The 17,855-nt window shown below is 45.4% G+C and overlaps 4 protein-coding genes across 4 annotated transcripts; 3 read left to right on the top strand and 1 right to left on the bottom strand.

The window, feature by feature from the left end:
• Positions 1–312: 312 nt before the first annotated feature.
• Positions 313–8,153, top strand: MYCFIDRAFT_178868 (uncharacterized protein; the record flags this gene model as incomplete). Its single annotated transcript, XM_007932856.1, has 7 exons — positions 313–317; positions 6,952–6,997; positions 7,046–7,215; positions 7,247–7,285; positions 7,327–7,388; positions 7,419–7,561; positions 7,584–8,153. The coding sequence occupies 7 exons, from the start codon at positions 313–315 to the stop codon at positions 8,151–8,153; spliced, it is 1,035 nt and encodes a 344-aa protein (XP_007931047.1).
• Positions 8,154–8,175: 22 nt separating this feature from the next.
• On the bottom strand, positions 8,176–10,113 carry MYCFIDRAFT_47386 (uncharacterized protein; the record flags this gene model as incomplete). The annotated part of the gene is made up of 3 exons (XM_007932376.1): positions 8,176–8,993; positions 9,056–9,633; positions 9,716–10,113. The coding sequence occupies 3 exons, from the start codon at positions 10,111–10,113 to the stop codon at positions 8,176–8,178; spliced, it is 1,794 nt and encodes a 597-aa protein (XP_007930567.1).
• Positions 10,114–11,148: 1,035 nt separating this feature from the next.
• Positions 11,149–12,878, top strand: MYCFIDRAFT_85567 (uncharacterized protein; the record flags this gene model as incomplete). The annotated part of the gene is made up of 6 exons (XM_007932855.1): positions 11,149–11,201; positions 11,349–11,505; positions 11,589–11,798; positions 11,987–12,001; positions 12,171–12,584; positions 12,648–12,878. 6 exons carry the CDS (start codon positions 11,149–11,151, stop codon positions 12,876–12,878), a joined length of 1,080 nt encoding a protein of 359 aa, XP_007931046.1.
• Positions 12,879–13,589: 711 nt separating this feature from the next.
• Positions 13,590–14,087, top strand: MYCFIDRAFT_85566 (uncharacterized protein; the record flags this gene model as incomplete). Its single annotated transcript, XM_007932854.1, has 1 exon — positions 13,590–14,087. The coding sequence occupies one exon, from the start codon at positions 13,590–13,592 to the stop codon at positions 14,085–14,087; it is 498 nt and encodes a 165-aa protein (XP_007931045.1).
• Positions 14,088–17,855: the final 3,768 nt, after the last annotated feature.

The following is a 17,855-nucleotide window of genomic DNA, read 5'->3' as shown; positions in this document are numbered from 1 at the left end:
GTAATAGAATACGTTAATTGTTGCGCATTGCGCGTAGTATATAGGCTATATGTAATTCTAGTATACTTCTAAGTGTATGCTTCTATAGCCGCTTAGTACCGCTAGTTAATTAGATCCCCGGACGCTACTATTCGTTTTCTCTACCTTGTATAGTAACTAGTTATCGGAATAATCGTTCTAGGGAGAGTCTAAGCAATAGAGGGCGTTAACGTAAGAGGGCTATCGTAGCTTCTCGAAGAGTGCTTACGCTCGATATATATTATCGCCCTACGTATCTATCCTTGCCGTATATATTATAGTGCCTATAAGAGCATGCGGTGCAATAAGTATAGTGCTAGTCTCGCTAGTCTCGCTAGTCTCGCTAGTCTCGCTAGTCTCGCTAGTCTCGCTAGTCTCGCTAGTCTCGCTAGTCTCGCTAGTCTCGCTAGTCTCGCTAGTTTCGCTAGTCTCGCTAGTCTCGCTAGTCTCGCTAGTCTCGCTAGTAACTTCTCGCTAGTATTAGTAACTTCTCGGGTTTCGGAGGCTGTTCTTAGTGCCTAAGGCGGCTATCGTTATCGTATTAGACACTTTTGTTAGCGCTATTTGCTAGAAACGCGCTAAATCGACGTATCTCGCTATATTAGTAATACTGTTATAAAAGTCGTAAAAGTCGGTGTTGTAAATACGCGGAAGGAAGTAGCTATAACGTTTAATCCTACTAATTAAGCGCTCTGCTATACTAAATCCGGGGTCTTAGCGGGACTCGGCATCCTTGTCGCTTCCTCGCATTTACGCTCCTATATGCGATTTTTACGCTCCTCGACTAGCTCCTATATACGATTTAACTATAGACACCTACGACTATCGATACCTACGACTATCGATACCTACGACTATTTATAAGGATATAATTAGCGAGCCTATAAGGACATAATAGAAGGGTAGTAAAGAGCCTGCTTAGCGAGCCTATAAGGACATAATAGAAGGGTAGTAAAGAGCCTACTTAGCGAGCCTACAAGGACATAATAGAAGGGTAGTAAAGAGCCTGCTTAGCGAGCTTATAAGGATATAATAGAAGGGTAGTAAGGAAGGACCTTATTAAATGCTAATTCTAGCGCCAATTCTAGCGCTAGCTCTCGCAGAAGCAGCTAAACTAGGCATTACACGCTAGCTCTCGTAGAAGCAGCTAAACTAGGCATTACACGCTAGCTCTCGTAGAAGCAGCTAAACTAGGCATTATACGCTAGCTCTCGCAGAAGCAGCTAAACTAGGCATTATACGCTAGCTCTCGCAGAAGCAGCTAAACTAGGCATTATACGCTAGCTCTCGCAGAAGCAGCTCAACTAGGCATTACACGCTAGCTCTCGCAGAAGCAGCTAAACTAGGCATTATACGCTAGCTCTCGTAGAAGCAGCTTAACTAGGCATCCTATATTATACGCCGGCTCTCGCAGAAGCAGCTTAACTAGCTCTCGCAGAAGCAGCTTAACTAGCACTCGCAGAAGCAGCTTAACTAGCACTCGTAGAAGCAGCTTAACTAGCACTCGTAGAAGCAACTCAACTAGGTATCCTATATTATACGCCGGCTCTCGTAGGAGTAGCTTAACTAGGCATCCTATATTACACGCCGGCTCTCGTAGAAGCAGCTAAACTAGGTAGGGTTAGCGGCGATAGCTTAGTGCTAGGCCTGCACTCGTAGAAGGACAAGGACTTAGCGAGCTTATAAGGACATAATAGAACGGTAGCTATAACGGATCTTGTTAATACCAACTCTACTACTAACTCTACTGCTATTTCCAGCGCCATTTCTAGTGCTATTTCTAGCGCTATCTCTAGTGCTAATTCTAGCGCTAGCTCTCGTAGAAGCAACTCAACTACCTGCTCTCGTAGAAGCAACTCAACTAGGCCTACTCTCGTAGAAGCAACTTAACTAGGTATTATACGCTAGCTCTACTATACGCTAGCTCTCGTAGAAGCAGCTTAATAGCTCTCGTAGAAGTAGCTCAACTAGGACACCTACGACTATTTATAAGCCCTATTAGCAAGCGCGTTAATAGCTAAGGCAATATGCTCGACTAGACTTTGTTACGGAGAGGGATAAGGTCTTTAATAAGCAAGGAGAGTCCTTAGATTATGTCGTCCTGCTCGAAACAAGCCTACTTAGCGAGCTTATAAGGATATAATAGAAGGGTAGTAAGGAAGGACCTTATTAAATGCCAATTCCAGCGCTATTCTAATGCTAATTCTAGTGCTAATTCTAGCGCCAATTCCAATGCCAATTCTAGCGCTAATTCTAATGCTAATTCTAGCGCTAATTCTAATGCTAATTCTAGCGCTAATTCTAATACTAATTCTAGCGCTAATTCCAATGCTAATTCTAGCGCTATTCTAGCGCTATCTATCTCTTCTTACGACGAGTCGGGCTCTCCTCGAGCAGATTCTCCGGTAGGATATCCGCGCTAATAAGAGCAAGGTTCTCTCGTGCCTTTAGAGTTAGCGATAGTATACGACGCGGGCGATTGCTTATAGCCTTACGAAGAGCAGACTTAGCGACCGAGATTAAAGTGCTATAATTACTGTCTTTATCCTCTCGCTAGCGCCGGCGGCGTAGTGTCCGCTATATTAGTATACGAGTAGATAAGGCCGTAGCACTATTATCCTAGATTAGATCTCCTATATACTTGCCTTTCGCCTTTAGTTACGATTAAGACTGCTTCCCCTTTACCTTCCGATTACCTGCGATAGCTTTCTTTACTAGCGATATATTAGTATCGCGAGACTTGTCCGAATCCTACTATAACTAGCGAAGACGATCCTAGGCTATAGGCGGAGGCGGAGGCGGAGGCTAGTCGTCGCTATTGTCGCTAGTTACTACCTCTACGGCCGTCTTTCGCTCGGCCTACTTACGCTTCCGCTCCTTATAGTACTTCTACTAGTCCTTAAATGCCTTAGGAAAGTCGTAGTTAATATATCTAAGTACTTTACCGAGGCGAAGCTTATTATAAAGATTATTACCGCTAGCCTAGTACTAGTTGTCGAACTTTAGCGCACTCTTAAGCATTTCCTCCCTATTTATACTAGTAGACTGCTCTTCACTATCGCCGAGTGCTAGATGCCGTATAATATTATAGAGGTCCTAGATATATCGGTCCTCGATAAGGGTATTCGATAGAAAAGTAAAGAAGTACGTATCAAACCGGCCGCTAGCTTTATTAGCCTTCCGGTCGAAGAACTTCTATAGGTATAGCAGTAAGAAGTACTGCTTAGAGCCCTTATACGGTGCAACTAGGGCTTTCGGTAGGCGTAGTACCTATTTATCCTACTAGAATACCGAATCTAGATCGCGATTATAGACAATGTTATAGCAGTCCTTCGAATCTAGGCTCTCCTTAGGATCCTATAGTTAGAGCTCTTCCTAGTATCGCTTATTAAGGATAGTACGTAGGCATCGAGGTGTCGCTATATACTAGCTATTAAACAATAAGCGGAAGATGTCGGGGATCTTGTTACGCTTTTCTATATTATTCTTAGACTAATTCTTGCGCCTAGGCGCATTAGTATTAGCATTAGTATTACCTGCTTCCTAGGTTTCTAGTATAGCAGCTATGCCTATGCCCGTACCTCTCGGAACGACAATAGTATCCTCGTTATCCTTATCCTAATCTAGGTCTCTATTAATATCTTCGCTAGGGATCTCGGTATTACGTAGACCGCTTAGTCGGATCGGCTAGTATACAATAGCACCCTATGCGAGATTCTTGTATTAGTCCGCGTTAGCCGGTCGACCTTCTCGATTAATAATAGAGGCATAGTTAATACTATCTAGAATACGCTTAGCTGCATCGTCGATATACTAAGGGAAGAAGAAGATAGTATATAACCGCTATCCTACGCTAAGCTTACGACTAGTACGACTAGCTCGCTATATAGCATCGTCGATATCCTTCGTAATAGGCAGCTACTATATAATAACGAACTTGATATCGCTAATGTTAGTGCCTATAGCGATCGCTAGGGTACTAACTATAATGCGAGTTAATAAACGAGCGCTAGGCTTCTTAAACTCGTTATATCGGAGATCCTTATCGTAATTAGCGATATATACGGTATAGAAAGCGACGACTTTGTATACATTGTAGCCGGTATTGTTCTAGGTATACTTCTTAGTTAGATCTTCTTAGCCCTCTATTAGCTAGACAAGCTACTAACGCAGAATATAGGTTAGCTTATTAACCTTTCCCCGGCTATTAATAAACACGATCGCCTTATCGATATTCGTAGGTATAGCTTGTCTATTAGTAACGGCCTTCTTTAGCAATAGGTATAGCAAATCGAAGTCGCTACTATACTTCTACGGAATAGTCTTAAAGATATATATAGTATCGATCCGATCGATGCTCGTACGGATAACCTTAGTCTTAAATGCCTCGCGGCTATTATTACGGAAGCCTCTATACTTTAAGACAAATTCGAGTATCTCCTAGGAGATAGTCGTAGAGGCACCTAGCTATAGGGTATCATTGCGGAACAGGCTATAGAGGGTATATATTTAGGCAAATTCCTCGCGGAAGTCCTTCTATTTATATACTAAGTGCAGCTTATCGATAGTAATAAGGCTAATGCGATCGCTAATCTTCTTAAATACCTCTCGCAATTCCGGAGTAGACGCCTACTCTAGACTATAGAAGATATAGTAGTACTTGCTAGTAACGATATTATCGTATATCTTTAGGTCCTTACGCTTAGTCTTAGTAGAGATTATACAGTAACGTACTAACTCGACGTTTCCGGTAGTAACTATAGACTTCTAAGCAAGCGTACGTATCGTTTAGTCGATATTAGCCTTCTACTCTTTACTAAGGCGGTTTAGAGGGATAATCTAGATATTAATACGACTAGTTAGTATAGTATATGCCTAGTAGACTAAGCTCTTACCGCTACCGGTCTTCTCGATTATTACTATATCGGTGCCCGCGAAAACTAGGTTATATAGTACCTTACGCTAAAGGTCCGAAGGTATATAGCCCTTATTAGGATAGAATGCATTTAGTACCTACTATAGGCTATTCTTAACAATGTCCCGCTAGAAGGGGATAGCCTCTCGCTTAAGACCGGCATCCTATATTAATATCTAGATTTCCTCTAGATTAAATAGCTTGTCGAGCATATAATTAGTCGTAGCCTAAAAGAAGGCGGTCTTCTATTATAGATCTTAAGGAAGCTCTAGCTTCTCGGTAGACTAGTTTAGCCGCTAGCGAGTATAAGCCTTACGAGATAGAAGAATTAGTACGGCTTATAGTAGGGTATTCTGTATGCCTTACTGCTGCTGCTATTAATAACGCTAATCGTATATCTTAGCCGGACGTCCTACTGCCTTCTTACTAACCTAGGTATACTACTGCTACTACTACTACTACTTCTTCTGTTTCTGTTCCTTACGACGGCCTTTGCTAATATTAAGGTTTCTCCCTAACTAAAGGAAGCTACCGCCTCTATAATAGACTAGATCTAGAGCCGCTATACGTAGAGGAGGAAGATTAGAGGGATTATTATATTTAACGCCTTCGACAGTATCGACGTCCTCCTAATTTAACTCTATTAATAGTCGCGGCGGGCCTTAGCGAGCGGCGGCACGTATCGACTAGCGATAATCTATACGCTATCTACGGACTATACGCTAAAGACTCTAGCCTTTAGCCTAGCGCTCGATCTATCGCTAGCGGCGCTACTCCTCGAGGCGGATATTGCCCTCGAAGCGGTCGCTAACAATAGGCTTATCTAGATCTTAACGTAGCGTAAGAGTGCTATCGCTAGTAGCGATATAGGCCTACTAAGGAACCTCGATAGCTTCCTCGGTATCTATGCGAGTAGTGGATGCGAGTAGTGGATGCGAGTAGTAGATACGAGTAGTAGATACGAGTAGTAGATACGAGTAGTAAATGCGAGTAGTAAATGCGAGTAGTAGATACGAGGCGGAAGAAGCTAAGAGCAAGAGGAAGAAGAAGAAGAAGAAGAAGGGCGGCAGCCCGCTATTATACCCGTAGCTTAAAGCGGCAAAGCCCTATTGCCTTTAGGCCTACTTAAATAAAGAGCGTATAAATAAGGCCTTTTTTTCGAATTACTAATAGCGACACACGACACACGACACACGACACACGATACACGATATACGATATACAGAGACAGTCTACCTTAACGCGCATCCGAAGCTAAATAAGACTGTGTTTTACGAGGTTTCTTAGCGCGACAAACGACGGCCTATAGGAAGCCGCCTATAGAAGGCCGCCTACACGTAGGATCTTCTATCGCTTAATGCACAACCGAGAATAGTTAGTAGACAATATGCTAGTGCTAGTGCTAGTGCTAGTGCTAGTGCTAGTGCTAGTGCTAGCTTTTAGTGCTAGCTTTTAGTAATAGCTAAGTAACCTCCGCTACTTAGACACAATATAACAATACTACGCTCTATGCAAATATAGCTTATATTAAAGTGATCAAGAATTGGCTATTCTAGAACCTCCGAGTTGTTACTTGTCGAGATCCGAAGGTCTTATTTCGAGTACCTAGCTTAGCTCCGCTTAAGAGCTAGTAGATAGTAGGTATACATTTTCTCGATATATAGCTTATACAAACAGTACTTAGGATTAGCCGGTCTACAACCTCCTAGTTATAGATGTATGTATTTCCTATATTAGATATTAGGTAGTAGCGCTCTGCAACAATCCGTCGTATACGTATATCTACCCGTAGTAAGGATTGCTTGTTTTCTTTATAACTATACGTCGCATTTGAATATTATATATATAGAATGACTTAGAAATAGTAGGGCTACAACATATATGCATCAAATTATAGTATTCTACGCTAGTTGGTAATCTTTTATTTTTATAAGGATAATACTATAGATTTAGCACATTTGTCCTTAGACCCTTGCTAGCGCAAGGGGGTTAGTGTAGCTAGGTGTATAGGTGTGTAGGTCCAGTCGCGTAGTAGTCCGATATAGAATAGTTGGAAGGTGGAAGGTGGAAGGTAGAATATAGAATAGTTAGAAGGTAGAAGGAGGTGGTTAGAAAGAGCCCACCACCTGCCACACTAAAAACCTCCTTGCGCTCAAACAGCAAGGGGCTGAAACGGAGATAGTATTATACAAGGAATTTCTCTTCCCTGCGGAACCTCCAAAGCCCACACCCCAGCCGACAGCAGTTGCTCAGATAACCGTACCGACTCCATCGCCAAATCTGTCACAGAGCAAAAGCGCAACGGCGGTACAGCTATGAGCATCACCCAACGATCCGACTACGAAGCCCAGCGTTATAGGCAGTCCTACCGATTCGACTTCTGGAGATGACAGCGAGACTATTGTGCTACCACTCGATGGCTCGACAATCCTCGCCTCAAAAACGGTCGTCACAGGTGATGATGGAGCAATGATCACACAGGTAGTTGCTGCTGGACAGACAACCCTGGCCTCTGGAGCCGCTGCAATCATTGATGGCTACCTCGTTGCCTTCGAGTCCGGCCACATCGTCATAGACGGCAGAACCACTGAATACTTCGGATCGGGAGCCACATCGAAGCTTGAAGCTGTTGCAACTCTGCACTTTGCAGAATTTTCTGCTTCTGAAATCATCACGACCGATAGGAGCGGCCAAATCAGCACACTTGCAGTTATTGACGGAACAATCGTACATCTGGGCCCGACAGCGTCACATCATCGAATTCCAGCCAGATAAACTCACCGTCGATGGATCTAAGACTGTTGAATTTACGGCGCTTGCTTCAGCTTTCCCAAGCGTCGCGACTTTGTCAATCACTCCCTCCCTCACTCTCAGCGCTTTCGAGACAGTCATCACCGGTAGTGATGGCCACACCACAGAAGAAGCCATAATTGGCAGCGAGACACTCTTCGCTGGTGGTCCACAGATCACGCTTGATGGCGAAGTGATCAGCCTTGCAAGTGATGGCAACCTCGTTGTCAACGGGACCGAGACGATTGAGTTCTCTCCTGCCAGAAACAGTGCTACCTCTAGCGTGACGAGTGGCAACGAAATCAAAGCTACCTCAAGCTTTGTCCATCCTGCGACAACTGGCACTTCAATTGGAAGTCCTATTGGCAAGTTCCCCGGATACTCTTTGCTCATCGCCTATCTCGCAATTAGCATCTCAATCATGCTGTAAATGCCACTTGATATATTCCCATCTATGCTCCAGCATCCTCAAGAACCATCCTCGCCGCCTTCTCCCCAATCGCATAAACCGTAGCCTGTAAATGCGCCGAAATCTGCAAAGGCATAACACTAGCATCCACAACCCTCAACCCCCTCACACCAAACACCCTCAACCTCGAATCCACCACCCCTCCACTCCCCACATCCTTCCCCATCGCACACGTTCCCACCGGATGCCAATCCGTCGTAACATTCCCCAAAACCCACTCCTTCCACTCCTCTGTCGTCACATTTTTCGGCGGAAAAACTCTACCCCTAACAAAACGCTTGAGAGGTTCCGTCTCGAGAATCTTCTCCCCAAACTCCGCTCCACGCATCAGGATCTCAAGATCGATGTGTCCCTCGTTTTCGAAATACTGCGGATCGATCACCGGATGCTCGGACGGAGCTGCAGGATTTATATGAATGTTCCCGCGCGAGAACGCGTACTGTAGAATTTGTAGGAGTGTGGCATATTTTTTCCCGGGAGAGACGGGTGTGAGGGGGTTCCAGTTCCCAACGTCGAAGATGTATTCGATGTAGCCGTGTTTTGATGAGGGGTTTGTGAGGCGGTGTGCGAGGGTTTGGGAATGAGGTTTTGTGGCGAGGGAGACGAGGGATGCTAAAATGTTTTTGTCGGAGGGTACGAGGGTTGAGAGGGGGATGTAGGCGAATGAACCGGTGAGTCGGGTTCGAAGCCCGCTGCGCTTTGTTTTGTATTCGTGGCCTGCTGCTGTGGCTTTTTCGGGATCGTTGCGTAAGTCATCGGGTGAGAGGGTTGAGGGGTCGATTTCGTAGATTGTTGCGGTCACTGGAGGGATTTTTTTGTTAGTGAGATTATCATTGAATGGAATCTGCTCCGTACGGACTTACTGAGATGATCTTGCAAGTTCTCGCCCACATTCACATTTTGGACTTTACACTCAATCCCAGCGTTTTGCAAGATTGCAGCGTTGCCGATTCCAGAAAGCTCTAAAATTTGAGGTGAATTGACACTTCCTGCAGACAGAATCACTTCTCTCGATGCGAGAACGGTGTGATAGGAACCACTATACTCAAACTCCACCCCCTTAGCTACCCATTCCCCCTCCACGCTCTCAATAACAATCTTCCTAACACTCGCTCCACCCAACACCGACAAATTCTCCCGCTCCCTCGCCGGCTTGAGATACGCAGAAGCCGCATACTCACGAGTCACAGTCTCAGGGTCCACCGCACTACAACTCGTCCACGCCCCGATATTCGAACCCGACATCGGTTTCTCATTCGTCTCTACACCTAAATTATTCATCGTCTCGTGCCAGAGTTCATGAGCTTCGGAGTACTCCTTACAGAAAGAAATCTTAACAGGACCGTTTTTTCCATGGACTTTTGCGTCGAAATACTGTTTGTAACGGGCTTTGGTTTGAGGAGAGGGTTCGATGAAGTGCTCGGATTTTTTGTAGAAGGGACTAGAGGGATAGTATGTATGTTAGTAGCAGGATTATTTATTTTATTCTCTCAGATTTGGGGTTTTCCTTTTTTTTCACTTACAGCATCCCCTCCCACCCCCACCCTTCACATCCCAATCTCTCCCAAGCATCGAGATCATCTCTACTCGGTCGATTCCACGTCATGAAATTTAGAGCGCTAGATCCTCCTAGAGCTTTGCCTCGAGGCCATGGAAGCTTTCGATTGTTGAGTTGTTTCTGTGGTGCTGTGGAGAATTTCCAGTCGTATTCGGTCCCGATTCCATCTCCGAAGTTTCCGGGCACGCTGACTGCGGGCGTGTTTTCTGGGATGTCATAGCCGGCTTCGAGGACTCCGATGTTGAAGGTGCGGTTCTCGCTTAGACGGGCGGCCATTACGAGGCCGGCAGTGCCGCCGCCGATGATCAGGTAGTCGTAGTGTTGTGATTTGAAGGCGTCTAGGTTTGTGTCGTCCTGGGTCATCTTGTGTAGGCGCTTGAGTTTCTCGATAGGATAGAGTTCTCCAACAGGTCAGTGGTTTGTGTGTGGGTCGATAGCGGTCTCTTGAGTGCTCCTATGCCTTGATCGCTGCTGTGAGTCTGTATGCGTAGATGGCTGTAGACTAGATCTTAAAACGGGCAGCTGTTCGTGTAGAAAGGATACCTGTAGGTTAAGTTGTTCCTCGTCAAGTATAAGTATCCATCAATCGTAGTTCGTCACCGACTGTGCATCTCAGCTTCCAAAGGCTATCGTAGGATCATCTGAGTACGAAAACGAAGCTATAAGCACTGTCAAGCTCGGTCCCAGTGGTATCTTGGCGCCTGTAGCTCTACTGCAGTTCAGCTAAGTGGGTCTGGACTGATAGCTCTCCATATAGGATCGAAGAACAGAGCTGCTGGAGGCTTCAAATCAGCGGCCAGCTATCTCATAACTGCGGAGAACTCTGCAGACGCCTAGAATACAGTCCGAATCGGTGTTCTGGCCTGCCTCAAGATCACTGTCTTTTGTGTCCAGCTCATTGACGACGTGGTTCGATCATTCCTCTCACCGAGGGCCTTGTATGGAGTCGCAGATGTGCACGCAGCTTCACTGGCTTGAGAACTTCAGGACGACCGTAACTAGACTTCCTGGATTCAATCTTCCTCTGCGTGGGAAATATGTCGAAGAATGAGGAGGAGAACGATGTTTGAGGTGGAGGAATGTCTTGGCACTCCGCTCTTGGCCTTTTCATCGTCATTAGTCCTGCGGTGTTCAGACGATTTAACAATACAACCCTCTGTACTGTCAAATCGGCATTATCTAGACAACCTGCTACGATCAAGTAGGATCTGGACGCCGCTCGAACTAGGGCCATGTTCGTCGAGAATACCGCACGATCGGCCATGAAAACATTACGGAGCAGCAGAAAGAGCTTGGGAGTGAAGAGAGAACTGTCAGAGCTTGGTCACATGGAAAACGAATGATATTTATTGCAATGGACACACATACGGCTGAATCGCGTACCATGCAGTTCTGGTCATGTTACACAAGCGGAGAGCGACTCTGTGGCTCGCGACAGACCACTGTCCAGAGTACGTCGTGCTGTCATTCGTGTTCGTGAAGGCGAGTCCTACACGTCGCCTCTCTTCGCTACATCGCCTGCGAATCGCGCAACACAGAGACTCGTTCAACGTTGGCACCATATTCATTGTCATCTTGCTGTCTGACAGATTGCGTAGGGCTTCTGAAGATGACACGGATACATCTCAACCAGCCCAAGTAGCCATGACCAAGCCAGGAGCGTTCAGCACGAAGAAGCAGAAGAGTGAAACGGCGTCTCGGATCAGGACTCTAACTCTCTTGCCGGACAGACTCCACCCAGTACACAAAAGAACCGTAAGACTTCGGAATATCAGGAACTCACAGATGCTGACGAGAATGCTAATACAGAGTCCACTGAGACTACGGACACCGAGAAGAATAGTAGCAACCGCAGCAGCGGGAGTGGGGATAATGACAACAGCAAGAGCACTACCGACAAGAAGCACCACAAGAAGCCTTACTGGGCTCAATTTAGGTTCAGAGATATGGAGGCTCTTATTGTCCTCGATGTCTTGAAAGTTGTTTGCTTTCCATCCAAACATCTCTCGCAGACCGGATCTGCTGACCTGCATCTGATATATAACTTTGTGAGTTTCATAGAGCCCTCTCCAAACTTTGAAATACGAAAGGGTGTAATCAATGTGTTTTCACGACTTGTACGGCATGCACTTACCCTGTGCTAGTAGCAAGGCGTCAAGGCTTGGCATTCACGAGCATCAAAGTTGTACTGGTAGTATATCAAGCCAACCTCCTCTTATAACCCCATCTCTTATAGAAGTTCAAGCTCAGAGTACGAATCTCGCGAGACCTCACAGATACCTCGAAGGCAGTTCTTTCTCGAGTAATATTCAGGCATCAAACCCAAGAAGATCATCACTATTATAACGACACAACCGCAATGCACGTCCACGACTCGAGTCTTCGCTATACCAGAGCTACTAGAAGCTATCCTGCTCAAGGTTCTAGGAAGTAAGCATATCGATCGCGGTAGTGGACATCGCGAGCGGATTACAGGCTATGAGGAGCAGGCCCAGCGAGCGAAGACTGTGCTTACCGCGCAACGCGTTAGCAAAGCGTTCCAGTCCTGCATTCTGGGCTTCCCAAAGCTACTTTGTCAACTTGGCCTGAAGACTCATATTGGAGCACATCAAGCAACCAGTGTCAACGCCTTGCTTGCCGAGCCGAAGAGACGGATCGCGCCATGGTTTTCTACAATCTCGATCGGCGGCCTCGATTGCTTCTATGTATACAACAACCATGCGAGCCTTTCAGTCTTATTCGATATTAGCGATGCGTATAAACTTCAAGACACTCTGAAAAACAATCCATCCTCATTACTCAGCATGTGGCTTCAATGCCCAATGCCCGAACATGTACACCTAAGCATTCAGAGCTATTATATAAGGCCAGAGCTTGCTCGCAAATCGTATTTGTAGAAAGCAGAGACCAAGGTCAAAGCTCAAGCCTTGGGAGTGCTGGCAGGCCTCGCTGCGAATCTGCAGGAAGCGGCTGAAGCGCTTGAGCGTGCCCGATCTCAAGAGGTTGACTACAAGATCAAGGTCACTGACTGGCAGGACCCTCTTGATAAGAGATTCGATTGGAGGAAGGGGTTCACTGCGGAGCAGCTTGTGATGATCGTTGAGGGCCCGAGGATCATAGTCAGCTAGTTTGACCTGGATACATGTAGCATGGTTCTTTTTCCCAGTGTCGAGGGTTGGATGCAAGAGGCTCTCTGACATAATGCTGAAGCACGGGAAAACCAGATGTGAGATCAAGCTTGCAATTGGGAGGAAAGATGGGAGTGCATGAAGAGACGACGTCGGAGATATCACGTCTCTAGATCCAGGTAGCGGATGCCTTAATGTATTTCTCTGCAGAACGTCTGCACACTAATCAATGGCACATAGACTTGTTGCAGCTTTGGTTGTAATTTCCTTTGAGCCTATCCCAGAATCGACGCCCCTTTTGGTATCGAGCCTGCACTGTTGAACAAAGAGGTTTCAGTGATTGTCCTAGACGCTTTGGGCAGCAAACAGCCTAGGAATACTTCTACTTCTCGGTTCGCTGCCTGTCTAGATACATTATCGAAATGTTATTGTTCTATGAGTCCCTCCATCGATTCACTCATAGCGTTCAATATGCCCTATTTATGCGCTATACTCATTCACTAGACATTACATCATCACATGCTATACTCGTTCACCTGTTCCGAGTGAATGGCCGCCACGACAGCCTTTATAAAGAGTTTGTTGGGTCTTCCAAGTTCTTCTTCTTCTCTTGCACATTATCGCAATCGCAACCTGTCTCTGACCAGAACCTCTCCCGCCTAAGCATTCAGTCAATCAAGACAGCCCGCCACTACGATACTTAGCGCTACGATGTCCGACAACACTTCCCCTATCGCGAAAGTCTTCGGCACATTCGAACTCCTCGAGCCCATCCTTCTCAAGGTGGATGTGTGCACCGTTCTTCTTTCGCAGCGAGTCAATTACTTCTTCAAGTCATGCATCAAGAAGTCCTCGCCACTGCAGCAAAAGCTGCTCTTCAAGCTGCCTGATCCTGAAGAAATGCCTGCGAGCCACCCTTACTACCTACGACGCAATCTACTCCTACGTGCCAAAGGCCCATACGTCCACATTCCGGGCCTACGGAGCTTCTACCTGATTCGCAGCGAGGCGACGATCGAGGACGAAGATATCCCAGAAGTAGAGTTCACCAATTTCAACCTCGAGATGCTCCGCAAGACTCTCAATACCTATCGTCCCTCGTTCCTCGACATGTATATCTTCCGGACTAAGATTCGCAAGGGCCTCCTTACTATTCGGAACGAGGACGCGAAGGCGGACTCCTCACGCATAGACTGGGACTTTGTCTAGGTAGAGGTGCTGTTAGAATACTCGGGAATGTACGAGTCTAGTTGGATTTATAAGCAAGAGAAGGAGAAGGAAGTTGCGAGGTCATTCACTTACGGCTTAGTAATAGCTTGTGATTCTTGGCGCTAGGGTATATAAGTAGCTAGTGAGTCCTTTGTTCGAATAGTAAGCAATTCTATCGGTTTACCGCTTATCTACAATAGTTATAAGCCCGGAACGCAAGTGAAGAAACAAGAAAGTTCGAGAAATTACCCGATCAGGCAACCCGCTTGCGCAAGGTTAAACCTTATCCGACGTTACTCCGCAAATCGAAGAAAGCGACCAACTTCGAACAACAATAAGATAACGGTTATTGCTCCGCTATAGACGCCGGTCTATAGGCGAAAAGAACCGATTAATACGAATCAAACGATCTAAAAATATCAACGATACGACCGTTACGAGTCGAGAAATCTAACGATAAAGATGTCTACTACCGAGACGACTATCGGCGCGGTAAAGGGAATTCCGCAACTTACTACCGAGAATTATACTATCTGGATCGATCTAATTCAAGACTATCTATCCGGACAAGGCCTTTAGAGGTATAGGTACGGTATACCGGAATCTATAAGCCAAGATACGGCTAAAGCAAGAGAGGCTAAAGAAGAAGACGCAAAAGCGGTTGCGTTTATTAAGTCTACGGCCGGGGATAAGCGTATACACCTCCTAGGACTACGTACGACTAAGGAGGTAATCGATAAGATAAAGGAAGTAAGCGAGGTATCGACAAAGGAACGGGTTTCGACGCTACTCTCCCGTTTCTATTCCTTTAAAGCACTTAAGGATATCGATACTACGGCTTCAGCTCTTACGTAAATCCAATCCGAGATTAAGGCCGCGGATAAAGACGAAGTTCCCTCGGAGGCCTCTAAGAAGGCAGTCCTTATTTCGTCCTTAGGAGAAGAGTATTCGTCTACCGTATTCGCCTTAAAGGCGGCCGGTTTATCTACTCTTTCCTACGAGGAACTAGTTCAGCGACTACGGGACGTTGAATATACTATTACTACTTCTAAAGGCGACGAAGTAGTAGCCCGATATACTAAGGAAGCGGCGAAAGATAAGGCCGGTAACGGAAAGAAGGGCAATACGACTAATACGCCTAATAAAGCTAAAGGAAAGACGTGTTACTATTGCCAAAAGGTCGGGCACTTTAAACGGGACTGTAGGAAATATAAATAGGACTAAAAGAACGGAAAAGTCCAGGAAAATAAGGAGGAATCTAAGATCGCGGCTTGGACGGCTATCGATTCTACGACTCGACTATCTAATAAAGGGGATTGGATCCTAGACTCCGGATGCACTAGATATATGTCTAACGACAAGAACTACTTTACGGACTATAAGGAAATAACCGGAAAAGTTACTCTAGCGAACGGTAAAACAATAAAGGTCGCGGGATCCGGTATAATCCTTGTCCGGTTTAAAGGAATTCCGACTACGATTCCGGACGTTATATACGTACCGGAGATCGGTTATAACCTGCTTTCGATAAGCCAACTCTCGGAACGAGGTATTACGACTCTATTTACTAAAGAAGGGGCTATACTTCGAAGAGGAAACGAAGAACTAGCAAAAGGAGTACGCGTCGGAAGGTCCTACGTTCTAAAGGAATCCGAGTCTATCGGGACTTCGAGAATAGCTACTACTACGACTAAAGGTACTACGCTACTTTAGCACCGACGCCTAGGACATCCGGGAGACGAAAAACAACGAAACGTACATAAAGTACTACTAGGAGTCCCGGAGCTTTCGACGTTAAATAAGTCTTGCGAGACTTGTATTACTACGAAGTCCGATAGACGACAAAGTCGAGAAGAACCCGAAAAGGCAGACTATTGCCTAGATAGGGTATATATCGATTTTTGGGGTCCGTATAAGTATAGTACCTTAGGAGGAAACAGGTATATACTAACGATTACGGACGACGCTACGAGACGGTTAGATATCCGTCTTACTCGCTATAGAAGCGACGTATACGAAGCCTTTAAGGCTTGGAAAAACGAGGCCGAACTCGAAACCGGGAGGAAACTAAAGGCCGTAAGAATCGATAACACTCCGGAGCTTATTAAAGCTCTTAAGGCCTATCCGGGACTACGAATCGAAACAACGACGCCCTATACTCCGGAACAAAACGGAGTAGCAGAGAGACAAAACCGTACTATTATAACTAAGGTACGGGCAGCTTTAGAAGGGTCCGGATTACCTAAATGATTTTGGGGCGAAGCGGCCTATACGGTTACCTATTTACATAATAGGCTACCTATTAAAGGAAAAGATATAACTCCCGAGGAGCTCTATACCGGAAGAAAGCCTAGCGGAGAACACTTACGGGTATTCGGCTGCCTAGCCTATCCGTTTATTCCTAAAGAGAAAAGGAAAGACAAGCTAGAAAAGACGGCATTCCTAGGAATCTTCGTCGGATATACGAAGTCTACGAAACAGTATAGGATCTATAATCCTAAGACGGACGCTATCGGGATCTATACTAGCGTTAAATTCGACGAATCGACTAAGGGAAGTAGCCTACTATCCGGAGAAGAGCTACCTACCCTACGGCCTATTACGGACAACGACGACGGAGATATCGATATCCTAGATAAAGGAGAGTCTCGAGAAGTAGAGGAAGTAGAGGGAGACTCCGAAGCCGAAGATAATACTACGAATATAAGAAGGGTATATTAGTAGGTAGATAGGGTAGTAGTAGGTACGAGTAGTATTCGATAAGGATCTAGAAGGAGAGGGAGGAAGGCAGGCAAGTTAGCCTAACGCTAAGCGCCAAGCCCTACCTAAGGCACCGAGACCCCGGCTTCACTCGGCCTAGCTATATACCAATTACGTATAGCCTCTTTAGCCCTAATATACGCTTCCCTTCTAAAGGCCGCGCCCTCGTAGCCTATCAATTTCGACCTCTATTGCTGCTAACTTAGCAAGTCTAATAGACTACTTAGCTCGCGCTAAATTGAACACTTAACTACCTAGTTATATAACTATATTAAACCTTACTTTCTAATATAACGTCTAACTCTAACTACGCTATCTTGTATATAATAAAGTAAAGGGATATAAAGCTACAAGAATTAAGGGCTATCGACTAATTACAATACGAGCGCGCCTTCCCTACTATAATAGGTAGGCGTACGAGGTATTGTAGCACTACCTCCGTTCTAAGTAATATCGTTCCGAGTTCTCTACGTCTACTCTAAAAGACCTAGAAATATCCGCTCCGAGGGTTTGTCCGTTCCGAGGGTTGTTCTTATTGTTACGAGGACTATTATTTACTATCGTAGTTTTACTAGCCCTAATTAGTTAGGTTTAGTAGCCTTCAATTGTCAATCTTATCTTATCTTTTAAAAACACAGCTCGTCTAGTTTCTATAGGTAAAGGCTATTATAAGTGCAGTAGTAGAGGTTCGCCTCGCTTAAAGGATTAGATAGATCGAGGAGTAACCTATTATCCGCAAGATCGACCCCGGCTAGCTTAGCTCTATAGTTTTGCCCTTAGTTAGTTAGTCTATTAGTCTACTCAATCTTTTAAGCGACTTAAAGTTTTAACTTAGCCTTAAAGTTTTAATTAAACCTTTAACAGGTTCAATCTTTAACTTAGTTAGTGCAGCGCCTTAGGCTCGTAGTGTAGGTAAGGTTGTATCTATAGGCGTAGTAATAATAGCAGGTAATGTTAATAATAGCGGCGCTAGTCGTCTTAGCGCTAACTTTACCTCGCTTCTAATCT

The sequence above is a fragment of the Pseudocercospora fijiensis genome (genome assembly GCF_000340215.1).
Source record: "Pseudocercospora fijiensis CIRAD86 unplaced genomic scaffold MYCFIscaffold_9, whole genome shotgun sequence".
Lineage (NCBI taxonomy): Eukaryota > Fungi > Ascomycota > Dothideomycetes > Mycosphaerellales > Mycosphaerellaceae > Pseudocercospora > Pseudocercospora fijiensis.
This window is presented reverse-complemented; position numbering and strand designations above follow the sequence as displayed.